At 33.9% G+C, this 25,846-nt stretch overlaps 1 protein-coding gene across 2 annotated transcripts in view; it reads left to right on the forward strand.

The window, feature by feature from the left end:
• The first annotated feature begins 2,139 nt into the window (after positions 1-2,139).
• LOC111027307 (ecdysone-induced protein 78C) overlaps positions 2,140-25,846 on the forward strand; it is a 62,683-nt gene continuing 38,976 nt past the window's right edge. The window contains exons 1-2 of one of the 2 annotated variants that reach the window (XM_022305642.1): positions 2,140-2,306; positions 3,266-3,342. In XM_022305642.1, the coding sequence (XP_022161334.1) occupies positions 2,233-2,306; positions 3,266-3,342 (151 nt within the window). In that variant the 5' untranslated portion in view covers positions 2,140-2,232. Of the gene's footprint in view, positions 2,307-3,265; positions 3,343-22,115; positions 23,187-25,846 lie in introns of those variants that run through there. The other variant, XM_022305641.1, reaches the window with a different exon arrangement.

Below are 25,846 nucleotides of genomic sequence, written 5' to 3' on the forward strand. Positions count from 1 at the left end.
GCTCAGGCACACAGAACTAAAAATCTTTGTAAATATCATGTTCTAGCACAATTAGGTTGTTTGATTTTGTTCTACTAAAAACTAACGGTTTGTTAAATTAAAATAATATATTATACCGTGTAGAAACGACCTAACTTTTTGATGTATAAAAATCGTCAGCAAAACAGTTTCAAAAAGCCGCTCGATTTGTTTTGTGTTATTAAAGTTTTATCTTATTATTTGTGGAAAAAAAATGAGTTTAAATATTTAACGAATTTTTTTAGTATGATAAGATATTTTAAATAGCTCCTAATACTATAGTATTCAATATACTATATTAGTATGGACATCGGAAAAATGGATAAGGTGTGTGGGCATTGTGGCACACGAAAGTTCAACAATTAAACACCAGGAATGTGCTTAGTAAATGGCAAAATTAAACTACCGACTTTGCATCCACCACCTGAACCCTTGTTATCATTAGGTACTCTTTGGCAACTCAGCCGATTCGAAGCATCTCATACAAAACATTTGAAAACACAATTTGGAGTTTCAAATGAGACATCCTTTGGAGTCAATAAAGTATTGACAGTAAGTATGAACATTATTTGCCAACTTTCAAAAGCAGGTGACTTCTGTCAGACGATGATCTGTCAATGGAGTCAACAACGAAATCCATTAAACATTTTTTTATATTTAAAATCTTTTCCGTTAAATACTGTACACGACAAAGCATTACCTATATTACACAATAATTATAGTACATTATACTTCTATACAGTATATTAGACTGAAATCTATCAACAGCGAATCATTGCCGGGTTAGCTAGTCTTTTATTTAAAAATGAATGTTTGTTTGACCTAAAAACTACCGAACCGTTTTCAATAAAAGGTATATTAATAGATTTCTTGGGACTCGGGAATTGTTTGTAGCTACATTTTTTAACCCGTATAGGTCGCTACAGGGTGGCTCACACAAATCGAGTATTTTTATTTCTTATATATAATATGATATTATTGTCCATCACAGATTCATTTATCTCCAGACAACGGCTAGTATCATTTATATTTATGTACCCTGGGCCGTAACCGCCCATACCACATAGGTAGGTAGCTGGAAATCGGTAAGATTTTAGTTTATGCTCCATACCTACAGAGTACAAACATTCAATACGTATTATGTATGGTTAGAGGCAATCATCATAACTCGCAGATATTTAGGGGAGGGTAGGGTCTGAAACGTTTGGCGCCTGGTGGTCTCCTCATAGCTTGGGGTTTAGACGTGTAGGTATCTACGGGCGAGCTACGCATACCGATTTCCGCCTACGTCGTCTCAGATTATTTTTCTCCTCGAAGTATCGCCAGACAAGTCGCTCTATACAGACACTAAACGGCACATATGTTGCAAATACTCGAGTGTCGGATCTGCGCAATTACAATATTGCTTATAACGTCGTATGCGATTCGAGCCCAAGTATATACGTACACCGTAATTATAATACGAGTATACTACGACAGGATGTTCATCGCCGTGAATCGCACCACCGTTCCGGAAGAAATGAGAGTATCGAAGAATAACGACTCCCATCATCGATGGAAATAAAATTGGAAACGGTCAGCGGCGGCGGCGGTGGCGGCGGCGGTGGTGGTGGCGGCGGCGGCGGCATCGAAGGCAAAGTAATTGCGACAGGACGGAGGCGGGAGGAGTGGAGACGGGGAAAATATAAAATAGAAATGATAGCAACATAATATCTGCTGCCCGTCTGCCCGCCGCTTTCGTTGCGTTTCTATGCAGCACGTATATATACAATTGCGGCTCTTCGTCGTCCGTAAGCTCGCGTATTATTACATTGTTGTGCCGGCTGTTATCGATCGCGAGAAAAGCTCGAGAGCGCGTGCGGCGCGGGCCGACGGTATTGCGCGCGCGGACGGTATTCCACTTCGCCGCCGCCGCCGCCGCCGCCGTGCCACCTCGTGCGCCGGTCCCGCTGCGATAGCATAACACTAGCTGGCGCACGCACACTACTACAACCACTATACGACCGACACCACCGCCGTCGCCACCGCCATCGCCACCGCCGGCACCACCGCCAGCACCACCGCGTCCAGTACTATACTTACGGTATACTACCACTACTGCCGCCGCCGCCGCCGCCGCCACCGCCGCCGCCGCCACTGCTACACTGTCGTACGGTCGCGTAGTGTGTCGCGAGGGTTGCGCCGGACTCTGTGCGGGTATGTCTGGAGGCTCTCATGGAGGCTACGAGCTCGTCGTCGTCTTCGTCGTCGTCGGTACCGCTTAGCCCTCCGTCGGTCAGCACCATCAGGTAAGACTGCACGCTGACGTTCATATTATGTCGTATGGACATCGGTCTCTTTCATAATATTATACTGTCGTGTGCCCCTATACTTAATAGCAATTATATAATACAATACGTACGCACACACATTTGAGTGCCCACTAATAATGTTATCGAGTTATGTGATGAGCCTGAAAGTGCAGCGGTGTAGTCTATTGGCCGCAGTGGACAGCGGAGTGCGCTTGAATTCCATCAGTCGTATTGCGATGCACAAAATAGTATTTCTTTATAATAAACCGACACATTTCAAAATATGATCTACACACTGCGAATCGTAATTTTGGGAGCAAATAGTGATCGGTTTCCGTACATTTACGAACTAGTTTTTAGGCCCATTCACGTCTAATGTGAGGAAATAATAAATCCTAATCATGTGAAACGACACGTGATGTGTGCCGAGGATAATTTATAAAGAGGGGGTTAACAGTTATATTTGTGGTGATTGTTATTAGAAGTTAAAAAATATAAATCGATTTCAAATTTTGAATTATAAGGTACTTGTGAACCCAATTCAAAGGGAGAGTGGGTGATGACTTAAGGTATTCTACGCCACTGAGTGTATTTTACTATATTATGTAATAGTTAAGAAATAAAAACATTTTTTGTTCCATCAATGGTTTAACTTTCAACCCTTCGCGCACGTATGTATAATGACGTATTCTTTCTATTGGCTATCGCCAATTTCTGTTATCTATAAACCTATAGCGCAATATCATTATTGCAATGTGTTATGTTATCATACAATTATATTATATGTAGGTACTCCAACTAGATGTAATATCTGATGTATCTCTTGGCGGGAGGGCTAGCGATACGATTCGATTTTTAAATAATATTATATACAAAGTAGATTGTTTTCCGCTCTCTACCGATATCGTAATACACACGATTTTAATTTGTCTCCTCTATATTTGTTATTGTTATAGCATCAAGAAAGAACCCACGTCCTTACCGTCGAGTCCCACAGGCAAGCTGATCGATTCGGTGATCATAAGGAACCCAGGTAAACCGCGTTGATAATGATGATGATAATAATACCGAATAATAATAGTACTATAGTATAATATAAATACATGTAGGTATAGTAATAAGTAATAAGTAATAAGTAATAACTAATAACAAGACCAGGTATACCTATAAGAGGTGAGCCAGTGGTGATTCTAACCATCATTATTATAATATGGAACATGATTATCGACTTAGTCTTCACCGTCACAACCGCATGTGTACTTGTATATACCTATACCTGATGTGCAAAACGCAATATTATTCGCTCAAACACCTTAAATACTATATGCATACAACCATACTCAAGTATAATCTCCGTACACGTATATGCCAGTATACACTATATATGTATAAATGATGTATATGATTTGATTACACGTTAACGTGTGCGCGAGTTAGATTGATGATCGGTCGCATATATATATATATATAGACGGTACCTACGTATCGCGCGATAATACTCGCACGTATTGTAATAATAATAATAATAACAATATAATATAATCATTTCTGGTTTTTTCTTCCGCGGCTTTTTTTTTTCCTTCTCTCTAGTCGTGTGTAATTTTAACCCCCTCCCCCGCTTATAACCTAGCCATTATGCAGCACCTATTTTGGCGTTTGTTCATCTCGCGCGCAGCCGGTAATCACCGGGCCGCGGCGGCGGCAGATCATCAAGTACGCATTATCCGCGCAGCCACGGGCGGATCGTATAATAATTTTTGGCAAGGTGAACGCACTTTGCCGCAGCGGCGTCTGTCATCGTCGTCGTATAGTCATCATCATCGTCGCCATCACAACGATATCGTCGTAATAATAATAACGCATATAGGTAGGTATACTTACCTAATATATACACCTCCCTAGTGCATTATAAATTCGCGGCCGACAAATAGAATACATATTAGTAGTATACAAAAATAATTTTTACTTGCGCCCCATCGACTGTACTCCATAAACGTGTGCGTTTAATCGTGTGTGCGTAGGGCGTATCTGGAATGATATGAAATATTTCGATGTAATTAGACTGTTTTAGTGCGAGTTGTACAAATCCTCTACGGACACACACGCCCTGTACTGCACAAACAGTCGTGCACTCGTGCCGATTGTCTGCCGATTATCGGCCGTTAGGCGTACACGAATGGAGATTTTAGTTTGAGTGGGCCGTCAGAACATTTAAGGGGGCACAAATATCGGGTGACATCATTCGCGAAATCATTGGCATAGTTTTCAATCGTCCACCAAAAAAAAAAAACCCATTCAGACGAACGAACAAGCGCAAAAACGTCGTCTCCCCAGTCATTGCATTTGTTCTGTCGCCACGCCGACTATAGGCCACAATATAATACGTACATGTTTGGTACCCCTGAAAGTATTTTCAACGCAAACGCAACAAAGTGCGGCAGATTGCATAAGTATGCCTATATGTGTATTATATGCCCCTTGTGACGCTAGACGTGTGTTTTTTTTCGTATTTTAATTCGCCATTTTTTTGGATTGACCGCTGAAACAGCAATTCGCACCCCACACATATTTTACGATGTATACCTACATAATACGACAATGACGCGTCCTTGTAACAATACGAATAAACGTTATATATATTATATATATATGAAATAGCGTCACTGTGTTAAAAATGATACTCCGCACTCGGCTAATTATAATGCATAATTATACGAACGATTATTTAAATATTTGTGGCTGCACAATTCAATTTCTAAAAGATTTAATGTACATATTGATGTATCTACCTACAAATCCTAAAAAAAAAAATGAAAAAAGTTTGAAAATATTTTACTTAAAGATAGCGCTTAAAGATATTTCTATAACCGGAACAGATTATAGTATTGATGCAGTATAATGAACATGCCAGAAGAATTTTGGAGAAGCCTCTTATACTATAAAGTCTTTGACACTATAATTTAAGAATTAAATAAAAGATTTTTGCGTGAAAGTTTATCTGTGACATGGATCATTTTTTAAACTAAATATCATTGATTCTGACCTTTTTATTCATCGTTATCAGACATGACATTAAATATTGATTCCAAATTATTACAATTTTTGTGAACGATCCTTTTTAGCTAAAATGTGGCTTGGATCGTCTATGTATATTTTTGATAGTTTGATTTTTATATTATCATCCCATTCAGTAAATTTTAGGTATGAAATATATTTTCTTAGGTTATAGCCCTCTGCCTATTACACCTTTAAAAACACCTCTGATAATGCTGCAGGCCGATTGAAACTGTTTTTAAATGTCAAAAGTTACAAGTCTGATGTTCTACATATTATATATATTACACATATTATATATTTCAGCATAAAATCAATACGTTTACGTGTGATACTGAAGTGCAAGTACCTACTTAACAATATATACGAGGATAAACCGATTATAAGATGTGTTGCAGTATTAATATCATAATGTTAACCCGCCGCGAAGTATTTCGCACTTCAAAATAGGTCGCTTATTCGGTGTCCAAACGCGCGCTAAATAACAGCTAAGTAACGATTAAAATTCACTTCATAATTTAACAAATAATTCACAATTTAAAAATGTTCATAACATGCTTCAAAATTGAAAAATCAAAGAAAGCTTGTGGGTTCCTATTCGGATACTATTGTATCTCATATTAAAATTAACAAGGTTAAATAGATTATTCTCTGTTTATCTATCGTTTCTTAAATCTCAAAGTATCTAAAGAGAAGTTGGCATAAGCCATATTATGAATTATCGATGGTATTATGAGAAATCATCACATAGGACAGTTTTGGATTTTATAATTTTGTTTTTATTATATTCGTGGTACTTACTTAACTGTCTACTAGTCGTGTGTAAATTTTTTTTTTCAAGTCGAAATATGTTATATTATGTTTAATGTTTATTGTGTACTGTCAAGTAGGTATATATTTTATGATTTGATAATTTCTAAAACAATTTTAAACTCGTTTCAATGAAAACATTTTAACATAATTACTTTATAATTCATATTAGTTTTGAGAAAGTTCGCTTCATAATATTTCAAAAATATATAACTATGAATTTTCAGATATCAAAATAATTATAAAGAGTAAACTATATAATTGATAATAAAAATAATAACTTTTGTTGATTCAATTTGTTAAAATTAGAAACTCGTTTTCATTGCTCGGCACCTATTTAAAATATTGAATCATATTAAAAAATTAAAAAATATTTTATTGACAGAGAAATATTATAAATTTTAAATAACTCAGGCAATGAAAATGTATAACAAATTTCATATTATGAATAAAACATTTTGTATTCAATTTGATCAATAATCCACATTTCATAATAATATGGCTTTTGTAAATGAACGTGTGTAATATTATAGAAAATTCAATTTCCCAGATTCTTTTGTTAGTTTGACATAATAATATAACAAATAGGTAGGGAACCTAATTTAAATTTCATAACAAACAAACATTTGCATTTTGCGTATTAAAACAATTCTCCTTTTAACTTAAAAAATAACTGAAATCGTTAAATTTGTTACCACCGGTTGAAAATAATAAATTATTTTTCAGAAATTAAGATAGTTAATATGGCTTTTGCTTGTCTAAGTGAATATATAATATTATTCCGGGTACGAATACGTCGCGGTAAAATATTGGTTATTTAATATTCTAATTAAATGATAATTTATACAAGAAAATGTAGGTACCTAGTGAAAACAAATTACTAAGTATTTTATGAAAACAACATTTCGAGTTTCCGGACGGGTAACTAGAGTTTTCGCATTGTAGAACATAATATAATAGGGCCGCAAACAGTTTCGTGGTTGTTAATATAATACTAAAATTTGGTAATGAATTAGTTTGTACATATAGGTACATTGCATATGCATAAACCCACTGATGCTTACATAGTACCAGTACCACACACACACAAACACACACACACACACACACATACACACGTATGATTAGACAAATTTTTATTCTTCGTTGATTATGAAGTTGTATCAACGTGGGAGAGATTCTGTTGAAAGCCAAGTTATTGTAGGTACACGACTTTAAATAATAATGGTCTTAGAGGTGTGGTGAATCAAATGTATTGTTTCGAAAATTGTATATATTATACCTAGCATGGATCATAATGATCATACATTTTTAAACGTCTGTTTCATTAGAAATATTATCATGCGTGTAAATGATTGTAGTTTTCAAATAAAAATATATTATAAATCTTAAATCGTGATTGAAAATTGTGTGCGTTTTTTTCGTACGTCTATCTGTTATGTGTATAGGTTGTACAAATAGAACCAAAGTCGTGTGTTATTATGTAACTAGCAACTCATTTTTGTTTTACATTGTTACAGTTACCGTATTGAAATATTTTAAATGCAATCATACAATTTAATTTGCTTAAGAAATCACGCACAAATATCAAATATAAATAGTTTAGGTACCTATGTAATTTTCTGTTTTTCATCGTTTAAATAACTGGATGAGACATTAATGCACAAATGAAATGTAATTTTTAAGCAATATAATTTATTGTGTTCGATCGCGTGAACATTTTGGTACTATCATATTCAAATGAAATAATGGAAACATTCAACTCAAAAATTAAAATTCCCATTCTCGTAATAATAATTTACGATTGCACAATATAATATTTATTAAATCGAATTTTCAGGATTCAATGGTTTCATTTAGTAGACTAACAATATCAATTTTATGTAATATAATTTAATATGCTAGTTGATTTAATATTAATAATGTTATTTGAGTAGTATTCTCAAACCACAATTCATTTATTAGTTTGATACACTTTATTGTATTGTTCATTACATAAACAATCATACACACGCAAATGAGCAGTATTTAAATATATTTATTTAGGTAATTATAATTCAAAATACTATATTTAGGTGTATTTATTTCGTTATTTAATAATTACATTTAATCTATTATGATATACCTATAGGCTATAGCCAATATACCTTATTCTACGGAGCTTTACTTCTGAAACTCCACGGACTTCGTACATATAATGTTTTTAAATATATTCTCAGTAATAATATAGATGTGTAAAATTGCTTTAATATTACAATTTATATTCATCAGTACATGACGTCACCACATGGTTTAAGATTCTGAAAGCACTATTATACTATACATAAACATAACAGTTTTGATTTTATGGACTTTAAGTCTTAAATCATTTGAAGATATTTAAATGTTCTTACACCTTTTGGTTTATACTAAATAACATATTAATGTGTAAAATTATTTGATTATGATTTATTTTAATGAAATATTTTTTTAACCCCAAATTTTATAATTTAGATATTTTTCAATTAACGTTCAAATACTTTTGAATGTATACAAAATTACAAAAATATGTTATACAAAATCAATATTTAATATGATAAAACCGATGCGATTATAGATTAATATGGTTTATATCTAATCAGAATTATAACAACGTCAAACGTCAATATAATTTTTGCATTACCTATACCATTTCCATTAATATTCATGCATCACCGAATTCACATAATCATTTCAAGCAGGCTTATCTCATTATTAGCACTTGTCTGGGTTCCTACTATTAAATTTTCTCTTAACACATATAAAACTATTGTGTAAAATGTTTACATATAAATTATACATATTATTATCTTAAAATTATTTTGAATTAAAATTAAAAGCAAAATACCTACCTTTGTGGCTTGTATAATTTGGGGACGAAACACCTTAAGTAACATAACATTTTAATTAGTACAATTAACTAATTTTAATAACCTACACAATTGATTAATTTGATTATATTAGTTAAATAATCTGAAGGTTAGTTCACATATCAAGGCACTGTTTGTATACATTACTGCTGACAAAAGTGTTTTAGCATTTCATTTAGAAAACACTAAAAATTGAAGAGTAGTAAATATATCGTATTTTAAAGAGAAACAAATAATGCTCGTTATTCAAATAAACAACCACAAAGGAGAAGAATACTTATGTAATTATTTGTAATCCTCGGATTATTTTGTGAGTATATAATTAAAAATAATTGATAATGTATATTTAGGAAGCAGTTTTTTGTGAACATTATCTAAACACTTCATACGATAAATAAATAAAGTATTTACTTTCACTGTCAGTATACCTATTATAAAAAATAATTATAATTATAATTAAATAGTATTTTATATTGATGAAAAAATATTATGAAAGTTTATTATTAAAATCATGTAATTGTTTAATTGCAATTCAGACAAAATATTATAATATTATAGCAGCTGAAGTTATTTTGTAAGTAAAATTGAAAATGAATGCGAGTAATATTATGTACCTATTGCCAGAGTTGAGGGGTTGAATAGTATTGACGAGCTACGCAGTATTTTCGTATTACACTATATTCCGAATGAGATTCAAAAATTACCGAGAAACTAATGAAATAGGTTGTAATGAAATTCGTATTAATTTGATTTATAAGTCAAATATCTAGTAATTAATATTTACAATTTACTAGCTGCATAACACGACTTCAACCAGGAAAAAATGAAGAAACATCAAATATGCTGCTATTTTGGTACAGAATCTCGATTTTAGCGTAATTGCCTCATCATTTCAGGGGGAAGATTGGCGCCGGAGTATCTCGTTCTGGGAACTAATTCAACTAAGATAGGAAATTCGCCTGTAGTTGATTGGATGTATACTCGTATATATAGCAATTGGTATATTTTCGAACATGGTTCTAATTACTCTATATTTTTTTGATATATCTAAGAACAATATTTGAAACTTTCGTCAAAATCTGTAGAGTAGTTTTTGCGTCCATAAGTTATAAACATAAGGATATTGCCTTTTGTTGATATCATAATAAAATCCTATAGCAACACATGGTGAGTCTATATTTCTACCAATTTCTTTTTTTAAATTGTATTTCTGTAACTAATGGTAACCCTATGTACAAACAAAACATTATTCGATTTTCGTGATCAAAAACGAAATCCATGTTTGAGCCACCTGATAACAGCTTATAAAGTTAGAAAAAAGAAGCCGAAAACACTCTTCGAGTCTCAATAAATGACTTTAATAGACGGTAGTGCAGTGGTTCGGAATTCTGTAGTTTCTGAGATTATCTGTTTGTAAAAAAACTCATTTCATATTTATATATTATACAGAATATATTATGTACCTATTAAGTTTTGAAACAATCTATTAAATAATATAGCGTACCAATTTGTATCAATTATATAAAGGATAAAATTAAAACTGTAATTCTAACTAATCGTAAACACATTTATGGTGGGTGCCTGAAATTTAGTATTTAGAATTATTTGGTGGCATGCATTATAGACTATTAAATAAATTAAACATATTGATAATGTTAGTGTTACAAGAATATTAATTAAAATCTGTTGGTACTTTATAGAGATAGAGAAAAGGGTCTTATTGACCGTTTTTGCTGTTATACGACTGGTATATTGGAGATGTTAATGATTAAAGCTTAAATTCACCAAAACTCATAAGATGTGATGTCGGTAAATAAGCACTATTAACTGAAATAAATTTGTAGTTGGTATACATAGGGGAGCTAATTTCCTCTGATGAACGTATTTTAACCTTGAATATTGTAATTTATAAATCTCTCGATGTTAAGTATATTTTTACTATTACTTTAATAGTGATGTTTGACTTTTATGGTCTGACATGGATGGGCATTCATTCGATTTTTTCTATTTGAGTTTTGACTTTTGAATTTGTTATTATGAAAAGAGTGGTACAAAATATGAGAGTTTTACGTAGTGTTATGGAATTTCATTCAAATTCAAATTTGGCTGCATTGTCTGTATTTGATTTCGTCTGATTTTTATTTGCTTGAAATTCATACATATAATATAAATTATTTAAGGTCATTTGTTTTCATTTTCTCTTAAAATAACGGTTGGATGTTTATGTATACATTTGTATGACTTGTATCAATGGTGAAAATTCAGTCAATTTAATTATTATGAATTTATATTAAAAGAAATATTATTTTTCAAATGTTTTTATCAATAAATAATATTATGGTAATTTTTATATTAATAAATATTTTGTAGGTACATTATATTTTTATATAGAAATAACAATATAAAAATATTAATCATATAGCAGGAACTAAAAACAATTTTTATTTTATCTTCTTTCTAAAATTATTAAACAAACTTAATCCACCTATATTTTATAATGTATGAAAAGAAATCCCGTTACCGTATTGTTCATGATTTTCCTTTTTTCAAAGCTGTACAAAATTATATTATTATTTTTAAGTTTGTATAAACTTTTTTTATATAATGCCTGATATACGCGTATAGTATCTGTCGCTGCTTTCATTTCCATAGTAACCAATATTATTGTTAATTTTATACGAATATATTATTCGGCAATAATACCTTTATTTTATTCTTTAAGGCTTTGACACGAAGTTTACACTTTAAAGCCTTAAAGGTATTATTTTTGTTCAATATATTGGATATTAAATTAATTAAATCTTCTTCGTACTTTATGTAACAACTCAATCGATTATAATTAATTGTTGATAATATTGTTATTCAACACTTATATGGTACACCGTTGTAGCATTACAGTACTATAGTGTGATGTAAAAATGCACTATATTTCTCATTAGATAAAAATATATTAACTACCTATACTGGTTCTTTTTGTCAACATTGTTTTGGGACAGTTCACTGTATACCTTAGAGTATGGTCGGTTGCCGACCACAGCCGTAGACTGTAGAGGGAATGTTTTGATTTCTCGTTATTTATTATTTTATCTCATAGATATAACCCAAGTGCCATTCAGAATCATTTTGTAATTAACATAATTGTTCATGTTTTTATTAATGTTATTTACTGATATGAATAATTCTACTGTACTTACACTTCTGTACTATTTTTTTAAACTTTAAGCTTATAAGACTTTTTAGAGTTTAGAATTTATTAATATAGCACATGTTTATAGAATAATCATCGACACTTTATCTATTCCAATAAACTAAACTCGGCCACTCAGTTTTTAGATCAGATAGAAAGAAATAGAAAAATATGAATAATACATTAATATAATAAATATAAAACATATCCATTACATTAAATCGTTGAACATTGAAAGCCGACATGAGATTTTAGCTTAGCGTGCTTGGTAGGCGCCAGCTGCGCCAATCGTACTTCCGATTTTCCGTTCATCGGTGTTGGTATACCGCAGTATACTTTGACAGTTCAACAATGGGGTCAAGCTCATAGTGATAACTATAAAGCTTGGAAGTTATAGAAGGTAAAATCGATAGAATATGCACATAAAAACTATGCACTAAATATTAGTATTAAATATGTATATGCAAAAAAAAACTTGTTATCTATTAGTTACATAATACAAAAATAGTGAATGAAGTATAATTTTTTTTTATTAAGTTCCTCCATTATTTTAAAGATTACTATTATAATACTATAATTTTTACGATTCAGTTACAAATTTGAATCATAGTTTAAAACTTAATGCATAAATGGAGCTCTCGCTCTGTTCTGAAAGTCTAAGACGACGCTACCGCCACCGATCCGGACTAGCAGACGGCAGCCGTTTGAAATACTTTAAGTTAGGTATGTGTTAGGATGTACCATCGACACGTTCGTCTCTCGTCCACTATTGGTACGAGAGATATACATTTATGTAGAGTAAAAATATGACATCATCATTTTTAACCCCCCTAAAACGCTAAACTAAACGCTCATTTATTGGAGTTCGTATTAAAAATCGACTGTGGGAGCAGTGGCCGTCAGCGTCGTTGGCTCGTCGTCGACTTTTTGACTGTTACAGTAATCCAATACCACTGCATCGAGTTGGACCATATCGCCGACCGACGACTGATATTTGACACACGACACGATATTAGCCTAACCATGTAGTAGCCTACAGCCAAAATCTATAAAGATCCACGGCGGTCATTGGCCCAGATCGGACTAGCAGGGATCCGTTTTTATTTGGACGCGTCACAGCGGGCCCAGTGTTGCAGCTAAAGTGTAGCTACTCGCGTGAAACGACTTCGTGTCCATTTCCGGTTTCTCGAACTTTCGTTTGGTTCGACGACCGCCTTGTCGAAGCGGAGGCGATGCAGTCACTGCGGTGAGGCCTATAACGTCCGGTTTCGCGGTCTGCACCGTAGGCTGCGGTTCCTCGGCAGAGGACTTGTCGGTCTTGTGCTTTTTAATCACTATATCCACGTGCTCACTTTATCGATTACACACGCAGCAGTCCCGTTTACCATTGAAAGTTGTCATCACATTTGGCCAGTCTGAAACGCCGGGCGAAAGCCTTTCACCCGCTTTGACGATTGAACACTCCGTAGTTCTATCGTTGCTCTGCATTCATATACCATTTAATGATTCACCATTTACCAATTGGTTGCATATTAATTGTTAATAATTTGTAAAGTAGACGAATATTTGAAAATTATTTTCAAATGTTGTTGAAATTATTTTAATTATATCGATATCAGTGTCGTTTTAATATTTAAATAGTTACGTAACGAAAGAGTATTTGAAAATAATTATGAATGTTTGTGGCTAATATAACCATATATGTTTATAGCTATATAAAACATGTAGTAATATAAATTTAAAAAAAAAACATTTTTCTATAGTACATAATTTTGGCTTTTTCTGTGCTTTTGTACTGTTTTTTTGTTGAAATAATTATTTTGAAATGATCCATTTTGTATCATCAGACCATTATCAGATGTTAAATAAACGTCAGGTACTAATCTAAATTATAATTTGTATTGTAAAAAAAACATTTGAATATCTACCTGCTGTTTAATGATAGTTCAAATACTAAATGATGAAAAATACCAAACATTATGAATATATTATGTATTTTATATATTATTATAATATAATATTTGTATCCTTAAAAAGATAATCGAGCTTTTCAGAATATTATATTTAATAATTATCAAAATAATTTCATAGTTGTAATGAGTGTATAAGATGTTCTACTAGACTAGAAAAATATTAAATATTCGGTCCTTAATTTTGCAAATCAGATAAAAGTTTTTTCCAGATTTGATTTTCATGCTAAACATTATTTACGTCTGATGGATGCTTTTGGTATAAAACGTTAGTGTCAAACTGTCAAATAATAATAACAGATAAGTTGATTACAACTATTTGTATATAATTAGTTAGTTATAGTTTATAATATACGATACAGCTAATGCAATTTAGTAATTGGATAATACTAAATTCATTAAAAATAATTAATAACAAATAATTTAAAACATAAGACTTTTTGTATATTTGTCAGTCTTAATTTGTACAAAACACCTAGTTGAATGAATATATTACTAAATACCTAACTCGTTTCAGCTATAATAACATTATTTTACACACCCGTTTAAAATAGTAATGTAATAATACATAATATAAACACTGCACTTTTTACTTGGATATTCGTGTGTATTCGCTGGAAGAAATGAGTGGATGGTATCAAAAATATTTTCTTTCGGAACCAAAACTGGTTTATTATTTAAGTTTGAAAAAATATCATACCGGTATACGAGTTTGTTTTCCAGACACAACCGGTTTACGGAATAACCATTAATAAAAAAAACATAATTTATTTCATTTTCATTATTTTAATTCGTCTTGAACTCTTTTGACCCTTTTTCATTGGTCGTTTTTTGGAGGTGCTTATTTCGTGACTGTCTATACGGCATTATTTCGCTGCGCATACCACGTATACCTCGATGACCATTGTACAGTACCTGCCTACCTGGCTACCTAGGTAAAGTTGCCTAATAATATCGATACCGCTGTTGAACTAATATGGCTTGCAAAGTGCAGCGGGCACGCACACACAAGGTTAGGAAAAATATGGCTTAACACGAGCGCACAAAAAATATTTTTGAGATTTCATAGCATGTAGTCATAGTATGTGTCATGTGTGTATGTCTACGAGCTGACGAATGTATAGGCGTGGCGGATTCGTAACATTTTTTACCATAGCTATTTTGATTATTAAAAATATGAGAAAAATGAACTATGAACTAATGTGTTGTGTCAAATCGCAAAAACTAAATGAAAAATAAATATACAATCATTATAATTTTGAAATTTTCGGGGAGCATAAAAATTTCAATTTTTCTTAATATTAGACAGTTACTTTGTACTTATTATATAGGTAATTAATTACGATCAATGTAGTGTTGTTGTACCGTCGATAAATTTACTAAAATTCACTATAAAATGCGTTTCAAGGTGCGCGGCCTACACGGAAATATTAGATCATTGAAAATGCAATTCAAATGATTATAAGCCTGTACGTCTCTACGGCATTGAAATCTATACTGAATATTAAACTAGTTCATGTTTTGTTTTGGAAGGTACCTGTATGTGAGTATTGGCACTTGCCGACTTAACACCGCTTGTCTTTGAGCACACGTGCGACTTGTTATAGGTATACTTGTATGCACAATATGCATCATAATATACTTAATAATATGATTTGATAGATATATTATTATAATATTAACTATGCGTCTGTGCGTATAACGAAGCGGTGTATACCATGCCTATAATTTAATTTATTATTTAAGCTATTTATAGCTGCGAGGTGAAATGACCAATAACTCCGCGAGACTAGTCGTTAGATAATCATAATATTCGTATATATTAGAACATTCTTCAGAGTACAACCGCGGGGAGAGATGACCGGTGTGGCGGTGTGTAATATTTAGTTACATCGTTGCTGCATCGCATCACTGAAAGCATCTAATCGTACACACTACGACTAAACGTGTCTCATAATAATATTATATCGGACGCGGGATGCCCATCGACTTGTTATTCTTTTCTTTTGATATCAAAAACGCTCGACACCAACCGACGTTTAGCGGCGCAAACAATTTGCCGAAATGGATTCAGTCGTACCTACACATATAAGCGAACGTTTACGTAAATGGTAAAACGCCAAGACATGCACTTTTGTACCCACACTGTATGACGCCGTGCTGTATTTTTTTTTTTCGTTCGACGGTATTGTTTTTGATCTGCATTCCACACAAAAGGTCCATTGATTTGGTAGACTTAAATAATTGACGTTTGTGTAGAATGGGTTTTTTTTTCACAAATTAGTCGAACTTGTTCGTGTCGGATATAATTTTATGTCAACAGCCGTGGCGCTGAGGCTAATTTCGGATAACCTGTGTAGTGTGTATACGGTGTATCCCTCTAGACTAAACTGCAACCTATACACGACTGCAGTCACGCGTAAGAGCACCTACCTATATTTTGTATTATTTACATGGCGAAGTCATATTATAAGGCAAACCGTTTTGGGTAATATACACTAGAGCAATGCAATAATAATAATAATAATAATTTATAACTCGGCTGCAGTTTACTCGTGAAGTGAGTACCCACATCAATATTTTACGGTATATTTATTCATAGCCATATTATAACCATATGGGTCGGTATATAGGTAGTACTAAACACATTAATTTCCATTGCAATATATGTATTACATGTACTCATAAGTTTCAATTATTCAAATTTCTTATGTACCATTTTGTTTCGTTTTATGTGTAAATGTACTGCTGTATTTTGAAAAGTATCAAGACACACAGCTTCATATCTCGTTAAAATAATAATGTTATATAGTGTAATATGCCATTTGTAAATACGTTAGACAAAAAATATACTGACTACTTATACACTATAAAATATAAACAACGTTTAAAAGTCCGTGTTTAAATGTATGCTTATCCTAATTTAACTTTGATGTACTTACCGAATTAAACATTAGAAATTATATTATGAAGGATTTTGATGAGCCACGGTGGTTATATTCAGTTTTTAATTAAACGTAAAACGCGTTATTATCGCATATTATATAGGTACTGCACGCCAAAAGTAATTTACAGGAAATATACGTATTCTTAATTATAAACAAATAGGTACCGTCGAGTCCCTTGAAAAGTTCTTTCGAGTGACAACCGCGTCTATTCCATCCGAAGCAGGTTTATTGTAAAATATATATAATGTTTTTATTTTATGCCATCAAACGCAGCTACATTCCCAAAGAAATAACATAAAATACTTAAACGATAAAATATGTTTAAATGGACAACTAGATTTTTTTTCTTCAATATTAAACTTACCAAAGTGTGTTTCGACATAGTATACTTTGGAAAATTGATTACGTTACCGATATTTTCGATTATATTTAAAATTTAAATTCAAAAATGTCGTTTTATTTGACGGCATTCGGTTGTCAGGTATTCTCGTTTTAAATGTTTTAATAAAAATATCTTCTTTGTATATAATATAGGCGCATTGGATATATAATATATATATTCAATCATAAATTAATATATAAAACCCATTGGAAATTTCTTTGTCGGAAATAATATTTTAAATTATTGTTAAAGTTTTACCTGGTTTTCAAACACGCAGTCTATGTATTTCTGTAAAACTCTTTTTTTTTTAAATTAGTTATTACATTTACGAAGTTCTAAATTTATATAACACTCTTTAGCCTCTGAAGTGTGCAGTACACGTTTTGTCATATTTTTATTTTATAATATAATTTATGGACGCGGTGTGCTCTGCATGTAATTATTAGTAAGGAGCCAATAAACTGGGTAGAAAAACTGGTTTTCCGATATAGACAGTATTATCGGTAGCATTAGTACGTAACATTTGCAAGTTTGGCATAAGATAAAGCGAAGAATTACGGCTAATTAAACTTTTTATCTCCCATAGATATTTATTTAATAAAACATAACTTCCAAAATAAATTAGTACATTATTTTAAATCGACAATCAATACAATATTGCCTAGTTCTTTTATTTTTGTACATGTTTCGCCAAAAGTTCTAAGATCTATTGCATCGTAAATGTAAATAAAGTAAACGTGTCACAATATTTTTCTAAAATGTGTAATGTGAACCACTGAACTTAACAAAATTGTTCGAATTTGTCAATACCAACACATAACAAACACCGAGTTAATTAAAACGTGTCCAAAACATCAAAATGTATTCACATATATTATAATCATGTATACAATTATGTAACGCTGAGATATTTGAAACGATTATGATATTATGGTGGTACGTAAAACTGCATAATTTATCTGTTATTTACACAAACAAATCGTACCTATGATCTTTCAGAATTTTATTGGGATGACAGCTAATGATTTTAGAATGTAGTCGTAAAGTTTTCGTTGTAAGATTTTGAAGCTTGTTTTATATAGTTAGTAATTTTGTGTGAATTAAAAATATAATTTAATATGCATCTTCAAAACGAAATGATTGAAATATTTTATTTGTCAGCCCTCAATACTTAAAAGTGATGGTATGTATATAGTTTATTATATATACTGACGTTGTGGCTCTATTCAGCAATAAAACAAAAATAAATGTGTAAAATGAAAAGTACAAATCTTTTAAATAAACCACAAACGGAAACAGTGAACAAAAATTAATGTATTTTATTTACACGATATTCTATCTTAACAATTGTTACAAAATATTGAGTTTTAAAATAATTTTTTCATTGATATTTGAGTAATATTATTAAGAATGGGAAATATAGAGACTAAAAATAAAATTTAATAAAAACTCAATGTATTTACACTACAATATTATTCTTAAAAAATATATTCATATTTTAATATATATATTTTGGACTTAAATATCAGTGTTTGAAACATTTTTAAAGGTGCACGATAAAATAAAAACAATTTAACCATAAAATGTACCGGTACTAAAAAGAAACACTGCATTTTCTTTATGATATTTGATTTCTCACAAAAATAAGAATATAAAAGAAGACTGATGCTTATCAACTGATCAGTATTTATCACATAAAATTGAATAATGAATTTATCATTGCAGGTACAGCATTTTGTGATTGTAAATATATGTTCAGCAGTACCTATTTTAAGAATAAGTAAACATTAAAGCGATTGTAAGGTTAACATTTATCAGCATAGAGCTGGCTCGGTGTTTCACTAAAAAGAAAAGTCTCCGAAAACAATAAATTAACGTCGTTTAATATTATTCTTCGCAACTCGTATTTTTCGCTGGAAACAATCCTAAAGAGAATTTTTCGAAACTACGGTCCATAAGTCGTGTTGTCACAATTTCCTTTTTTTTTTTTTTAACAATTGCAGCTTTCTACATTATACTTTAGCAAGCACTCGCGCTGAGTACAATATACCCAAATTGATTTATACGAAAGTCTTGAGAGCCAAAAATACAGAATTTCTGAAAGTGTTTTTTTTTTATCCACAATTATACTTTTCTACTTAACGGTGAAGACGGAGGAGGATCTGTAACAATGAGTAATTAAATGCGTTACTACGTCGTTCCATCGGACGGAACGACTAAAATAGTAACGTCGGTGAAATGTGGATAAACTCATCGCATCGAAGAAATCATACGTAAACGGTGCAAAATTGGTAGTATAATATTTATATATTGCGAGATGAAACCAGTGAAGCCAAATCCAAAGAAATTCCGATAAAGTGCAGTTTCAATACTGAAATTTCCAAGGGTGCCAAGTTTTTTTTTCGGAAATCGCTGTCCAACTTTTACTGTTATCAAAGTTATTATTCACAAGGTTTTCACGGCATAGTTTAAAGATTCCACGAATCCACGTTGAGTGTAAAACTCTATGTGACGACCGTGATTTAAGCATTACCAACGCGGTCGTCGTTATAACCGCGTAACCGAATACCGCTTGACACCCTCGCTCCGATAACCGCGATATTGTCTGTCACTCAGACACGCTCAATCGTAAGACAATTTCGATCGTCGTCGGCTGTTATCTTCGTGCGCTCCACATGGCGTTGGATTATTGATATCATAAATCAAGCCATTCTCTAATCACCGTCAGTGAGTGCTATAATAATAAGTCATAGTAGTCGTGTACTTGTGTGCAACCATGGATAAACATTCCAAGAAAGAGAGTCTTGTACGAATATTTGTGAACCCCATCGTCATCACCTCCTGCAGCCGTCCGACCGTCGGCCGTTTCCGAATAAGATTACGCGCCGGCCATCGCATCGAGTTTCAAGGGGCGAGGTGCGCATAATTTCATCGTTTCACCAATATTAATCACTAGTGACCGTTGTTTAAAATTAATTGTAGCTGCCTACGTTTAATATTTGTGTGCTCGTATATAGGCAGTGCACATAGCCGCTTAGGGATTTCAAATTCAAGTAACACTCTTTGGTAAAATACTGCAGCCTACAGCTTGCCACCGACGACTAACAAATGAGACTATTTTTAGTACCTACCTGTTTAACGTGTACTATATGATATGAACTATAAACTATCATTATGAATTGTTATTTTTGTCTTCTGTATAATACGCTAGATTTGCATTTTGCAATGGTATTGGTATTATAGTCGGTAACGGTGTTATTTGGTAGGGTGCGAAAGGCGTTATATTCGTCATAAAAACGAAGAGTTTAAATTGTTAATATTTATTATTTATTGCTCTATGTATTACACGCTTAACGTCAACAATTCTACTGTTTAAACGTGGAAACTTTCACCGCAGTTTCTGCACAGAAACTTAAAACCCAATATACCTACATATAAACGGCTAACGATAAACAAATACTATATTTCACCCTTGCAGGGGTGTTCGGTATTAGCTAGACTTTGCATTGCAAAATTATATTAATATGAATATTGTATACTCATAGTTGGACTAAATAATAATTAATTCAATAATCCAATATCATATTTTGCGTCGAATCAAATTGTTCGTGAAAAGGTTCTTATATTATACGATAGTTATAACTTATAAAATATTTTTAACAATTGACCCAAAAAGTGCATACTTGAATAGTTTAATAAACTTAAATTAGAGAAGTGTTGACGGTCGGCTTAAGCAAACAATATAGGTACTCTTCGGTAATTATTATACTTAGTTAATGAATGTTTCTTATCAGTTTAAGCAATGTGTATAGCAACTAGTATTAAAAATCCGGAGAAAGATATATGAATAAACTTGTACGTGTAAATATGTTTGTACAAAAATAAATCTTACTTAGATAGCTATTTTAAAGCAGAGAATTCACCCTGCTTCTCCCCCAAAGAAATCCGCGGTAGTCGTATAGTAACATTTTCGAAAAATAATAAAAGACTCTCCGTCGGAAGTGCACACCCGACCAGTCCGCGCCTGCCCGCACCGACATTCGGTCTGTGCGTTCCAAGTGGATCGGTGAACTTGAAAACCGGAAAACCGGAAGAAAACTTGGAGATGGAGCGAAAGGGTATTTGTCGCTCAGCACACGCTTGTCGTAGCATATTTTATTATTCGGATATGTACGACGACGACCAGAGAGCGCACTTAGAGCGAATCATGCGGTGGTGGAGGCTCCGCGGGGCACTCCCACTGAACCCCGAGCGCCGCTTATGTGTACGTGCACCGCCGCCGCCGCCACCTGCATAGCTGCCGCCACCACTTCATCTGACAACCTGCGACGGCGGCGGCGGCAGCGTCGTCGTCGTCGTCGGTCACTGAACTATCAACAGCACTCGCACGCACCAACGCACGCACGCACACGCTTACACGGCGGCCGGATCGTAGTCGTATTATAGTGTTTGTTGTAGTAGTATTAGTAGTAGTGTAGTAGTATCTCTCTGTATCTAGTAGTATTAGTATTAGTATTATTATTATTATTAATAGTAGTAGTAGTAGTAGTAGTAGTTGTAGTAGTAGTAGTAGTCGCCGTCGTCGTCGTAGTAGCTTACCTGCCGCGGTCGTCGTCGTCGTCTTCTGCGTGCGTACCATCGCCGGCCGGCCGACGTGTCCGTGTGAGACATCTGTGCTCCAGTGGTGCAGTCATCGTGGGTACGCGCACGTGCACAGAACGCATACATAATAAATATATTATTATAACAGCGATAGTAATTTATGTGTATATGTTATATTTATAAACAGTCGAGTTGGGCGCGCGTTCGATCGGTCTACATTATTCTATACTGTATGTACGCGCGTTTTTCTATAAAAGTATTTTCCTGTCGTCGCGAAGTTAGACATATTGGTTTTAAAATTCGCCCGTGAATTATCGTCGTGCTTTCCAACATCTGAAAATGCGTCTCGCCGATCCGAGCCCCGAAAATCCCACCGCGGTATAACGGTGGCGGCGGCGATGTACCACCTGCCGGAGCAGCATCACCACCGACATGTTCCACCGTCGCAGTGCCGTCACTTGACGACCACCGGCCCTCGGCGGACACGGGTCGCACTTGAACCACCACCGCTTCCGCCACCGCCGTCGTCGATACAAACATCTATTGGAGTCGTCTGTTTTCGTGAACGTGCCACGACATAATATCATACGACATACGACGACACACCTATATATAAACATATATAATCTTTACAACATGGACGTGTTCAAGCTCGATCAGTCGTTAGCGGCGGGGCTGGGAGGCGCACCGTCCGCCGATAAGCTGACGGCCGACGTCTCGTTTGGCGCCGGCACCACGGAGGAGTTCAACCTGAGCTTTTTCGATGACACGACCACAGACACGGCCGGCTCGGAGAGCCACGACCCGCCAGCCCAGGGATTCGGCGACGAGCCCTGCACCTCCGTGGCCATGGACACGACCACGTCCACTCCCGCGGCCGCTTTCCGCGACGTCCGCGTCCAATCTCCGTGCACCAGTTCCACGTACCGGCAGCCCACCGCTTACGTTGGCCACGTGGCCACCTCTCAACCACCTCCCCCTCCGCCGACGGCTGCCGTCACCAACTCGACGCCATCCTCGTCCACCACCGCACCAGGTCAGTGTTCGAACCGAGCGCGATTTTCTATTTTCCCGGTCGACCCTTACACCACACGTCATGATCGATTATTTTTTTTGTCCAACACTGTCAGTACCTAGGTAGTAGGTAGGTTATAAATAGCTACCATGCGCGAATTATTATTTTTATATTTCACCGTGATAATATAGAGAAATGTACATAACACAAACGATTATTTTACACACCTTCTGGTCACAGATGAATGGTGCGACATGCATGATTTTTCAGCGAATATGACAATTTTTATCGAGGAGTTTTAGTTTTTAACGGATAGCTTTTAACTAGCCAATTTTTATACGAAAATATCTCCATTTGCAATTTTGTGAATGCGGTTCAGCACGAGGTCTATACACTCGAACGTAAACGTGAATTTATGGATTGCCTGCAAGTCCTTAGCAGGTTGAATAACCTGTAGTCACTATAGGCAAAATATCTAGTGAATAAGCGTTCAGTCAATAATCAAGTATTTTAGTGGTAATGAACTCATTGTTAGTATCAATTTTCGTCGTGCCAATTCATAAACATTATTAGTAGGTTAGGTATTTAATTGTATGAAAAAAATAAGTTACACGCATTTTAGGAACCTTTAGGAACGCGGGTGAACGATCTCGCGGGGCCGAAAGTTTAAATGAAAATTTTGTTTTCCACCATAACTGATACTAAACTGATTATTAACTGATGTCCAAACGACATTGAAGTCAACCGTAGGATTTAAATCTTTCGGGTAAATTGTTGAGTCCACTTTTTTTTCAATTCGGGATCAGCTGCTTATCTATCAACGGTCCCGGATGTTTCAGTTTTATAGTGTCCTCGGGGTCCGGGTTCTCACGCCACTCGCTCTGCGTTTAATTTCTACCCTGCAGTATGTATACAGTATACCGACACGAACTGACTACGTGCGCTTACTTCCGATGACCGTGTGCGATACGTTTTGAAATACCTGTGCGCGCAATATATAGGTATAATAAATAATAATAATGTGCTTAAACTATATGGTTTATACGATTTACGAGGAAATACTATTTAGGCATAATAGATCATTTATTGGTATTGATATATTATTATGTAATATATGTGTAACTTTCATGTACAGTGAAAGTATATACGAAAATAATCATTCATTTTACAACCAGTATATTACACCTACGTAGCCCGTAGGATGTGATATTATTTTAATATATTATAGTATATAATATGTATGTGTGTGTGTCTATATAATATAATATTACTTGCATAGTCGCATTACGTTAAAATATTTATATTGTTTTTATTAAACCTGTACCTACGCTTTTGATTTGCATCTGACACAAACGCTATTTTGATTGGATACGAACACTTTGGTTCATATTTATAATATTTTATAGTCAAATAATAGTTATTATATCCGATGGCATAGGTATCTACTATCTACATACATTACAGTGACTATACAATTTGCTACTACTAAATTTACAAGTAGTATATTAATATAATTTACTAATTTATTATATTTTTGACATCGATACTATATTTTAATTTTTTTGTCTGTAAATTATAGGTTATTGTTTATATACTGCGATCATTTATTACCTATATTCAATTTCAATTTCTGAGTATACAACACAAGTCCCTGTTATTTATTGATTTCTAATACAAATGGATGACAAAATACATGTACAATTAATTATAATATAATAGGTTTGTTCACCCATACACTCGGCGAATACGAAATAATAATGTATAAGAATTAAAATTTATAAACGAAAAAACCTCCCTCCCGCCTCAGGCATATTCGTCGGGCTTATACATTTTATACGAACACCGAAGTTCGAGGAGTAAATGTTCAAGCCGATTTGTTCATCAGACCATGTTAAAGATGCGTCTGTCGAAACTTTTCATCGAGCACTTTCCGGAATTCATCGTAATTAGTTCGTATAATATATAATAGTCGTATACAAAGAGGATTAAAAGTTTTCGCTAAAAAGACTCGGCAAGAAGTTCGCACGAAACGTCGTCGGGACTTTTGTAGGACTTCGTCGACCGCGTAAAACGCGGCGTGCGTTGCTGTAACGATTTTTATTTTTTTTTGCCCACCCCACAAACAATCTTTCGGCTTGAAATCGTCGTCGGCGATGGGAGGGAAAAAAAATTACTATTTATCGCGATCGAAATCTATCGCGGAAAAATAATAAGTACGCGAAAACACAAGGTCGCGGTGATACAGCGAGTATAAGCTGTGCGCGTATACACACACACACACGCACACACAAACACACACACACACACACACACACACACACACACACACACACACACACACACACACACACACACTAAAGACATACGTACGGGGAACGGATATTATATACGTACAGGTACACCGTTCGTATATATATGTGATTATCTCGTGCCTGCGCATACACATGCACGTATCGATTATGCGGTTATTTTTTTCCGTGCACATTCAGCCATCCTCTATACCTATTATATTCTGTTGATCGATCATCGGCTCGCGATTGGTCAACGTTGTTGATGTTGAAGATCATTCACTTTGCTCGTGTACCGTTACCATGACTAACGCACATGAATACGTAGGTACATTCACACACGCTCATATTATATGTGTGTGTGTGTGTGTGTGTGTGTGTGTGTGTGTATAT

Source organism: Myzus persicae, unplaced genomic scaffold (genome assembly GCF_001856785.1).
Source record: "Myzus persicae strain clone G006 unplaced genomic scaffold, MPER_G0061.0, whole genome shotgun sequence".
In the NCBI taxonomy this organism is placed as follows: domain Eukaryota; kingdom Metazoa; phylum Arthropoda; class Insecta; order Hemiptera; family Aphididae; genus Myzus; species Myzus persicae.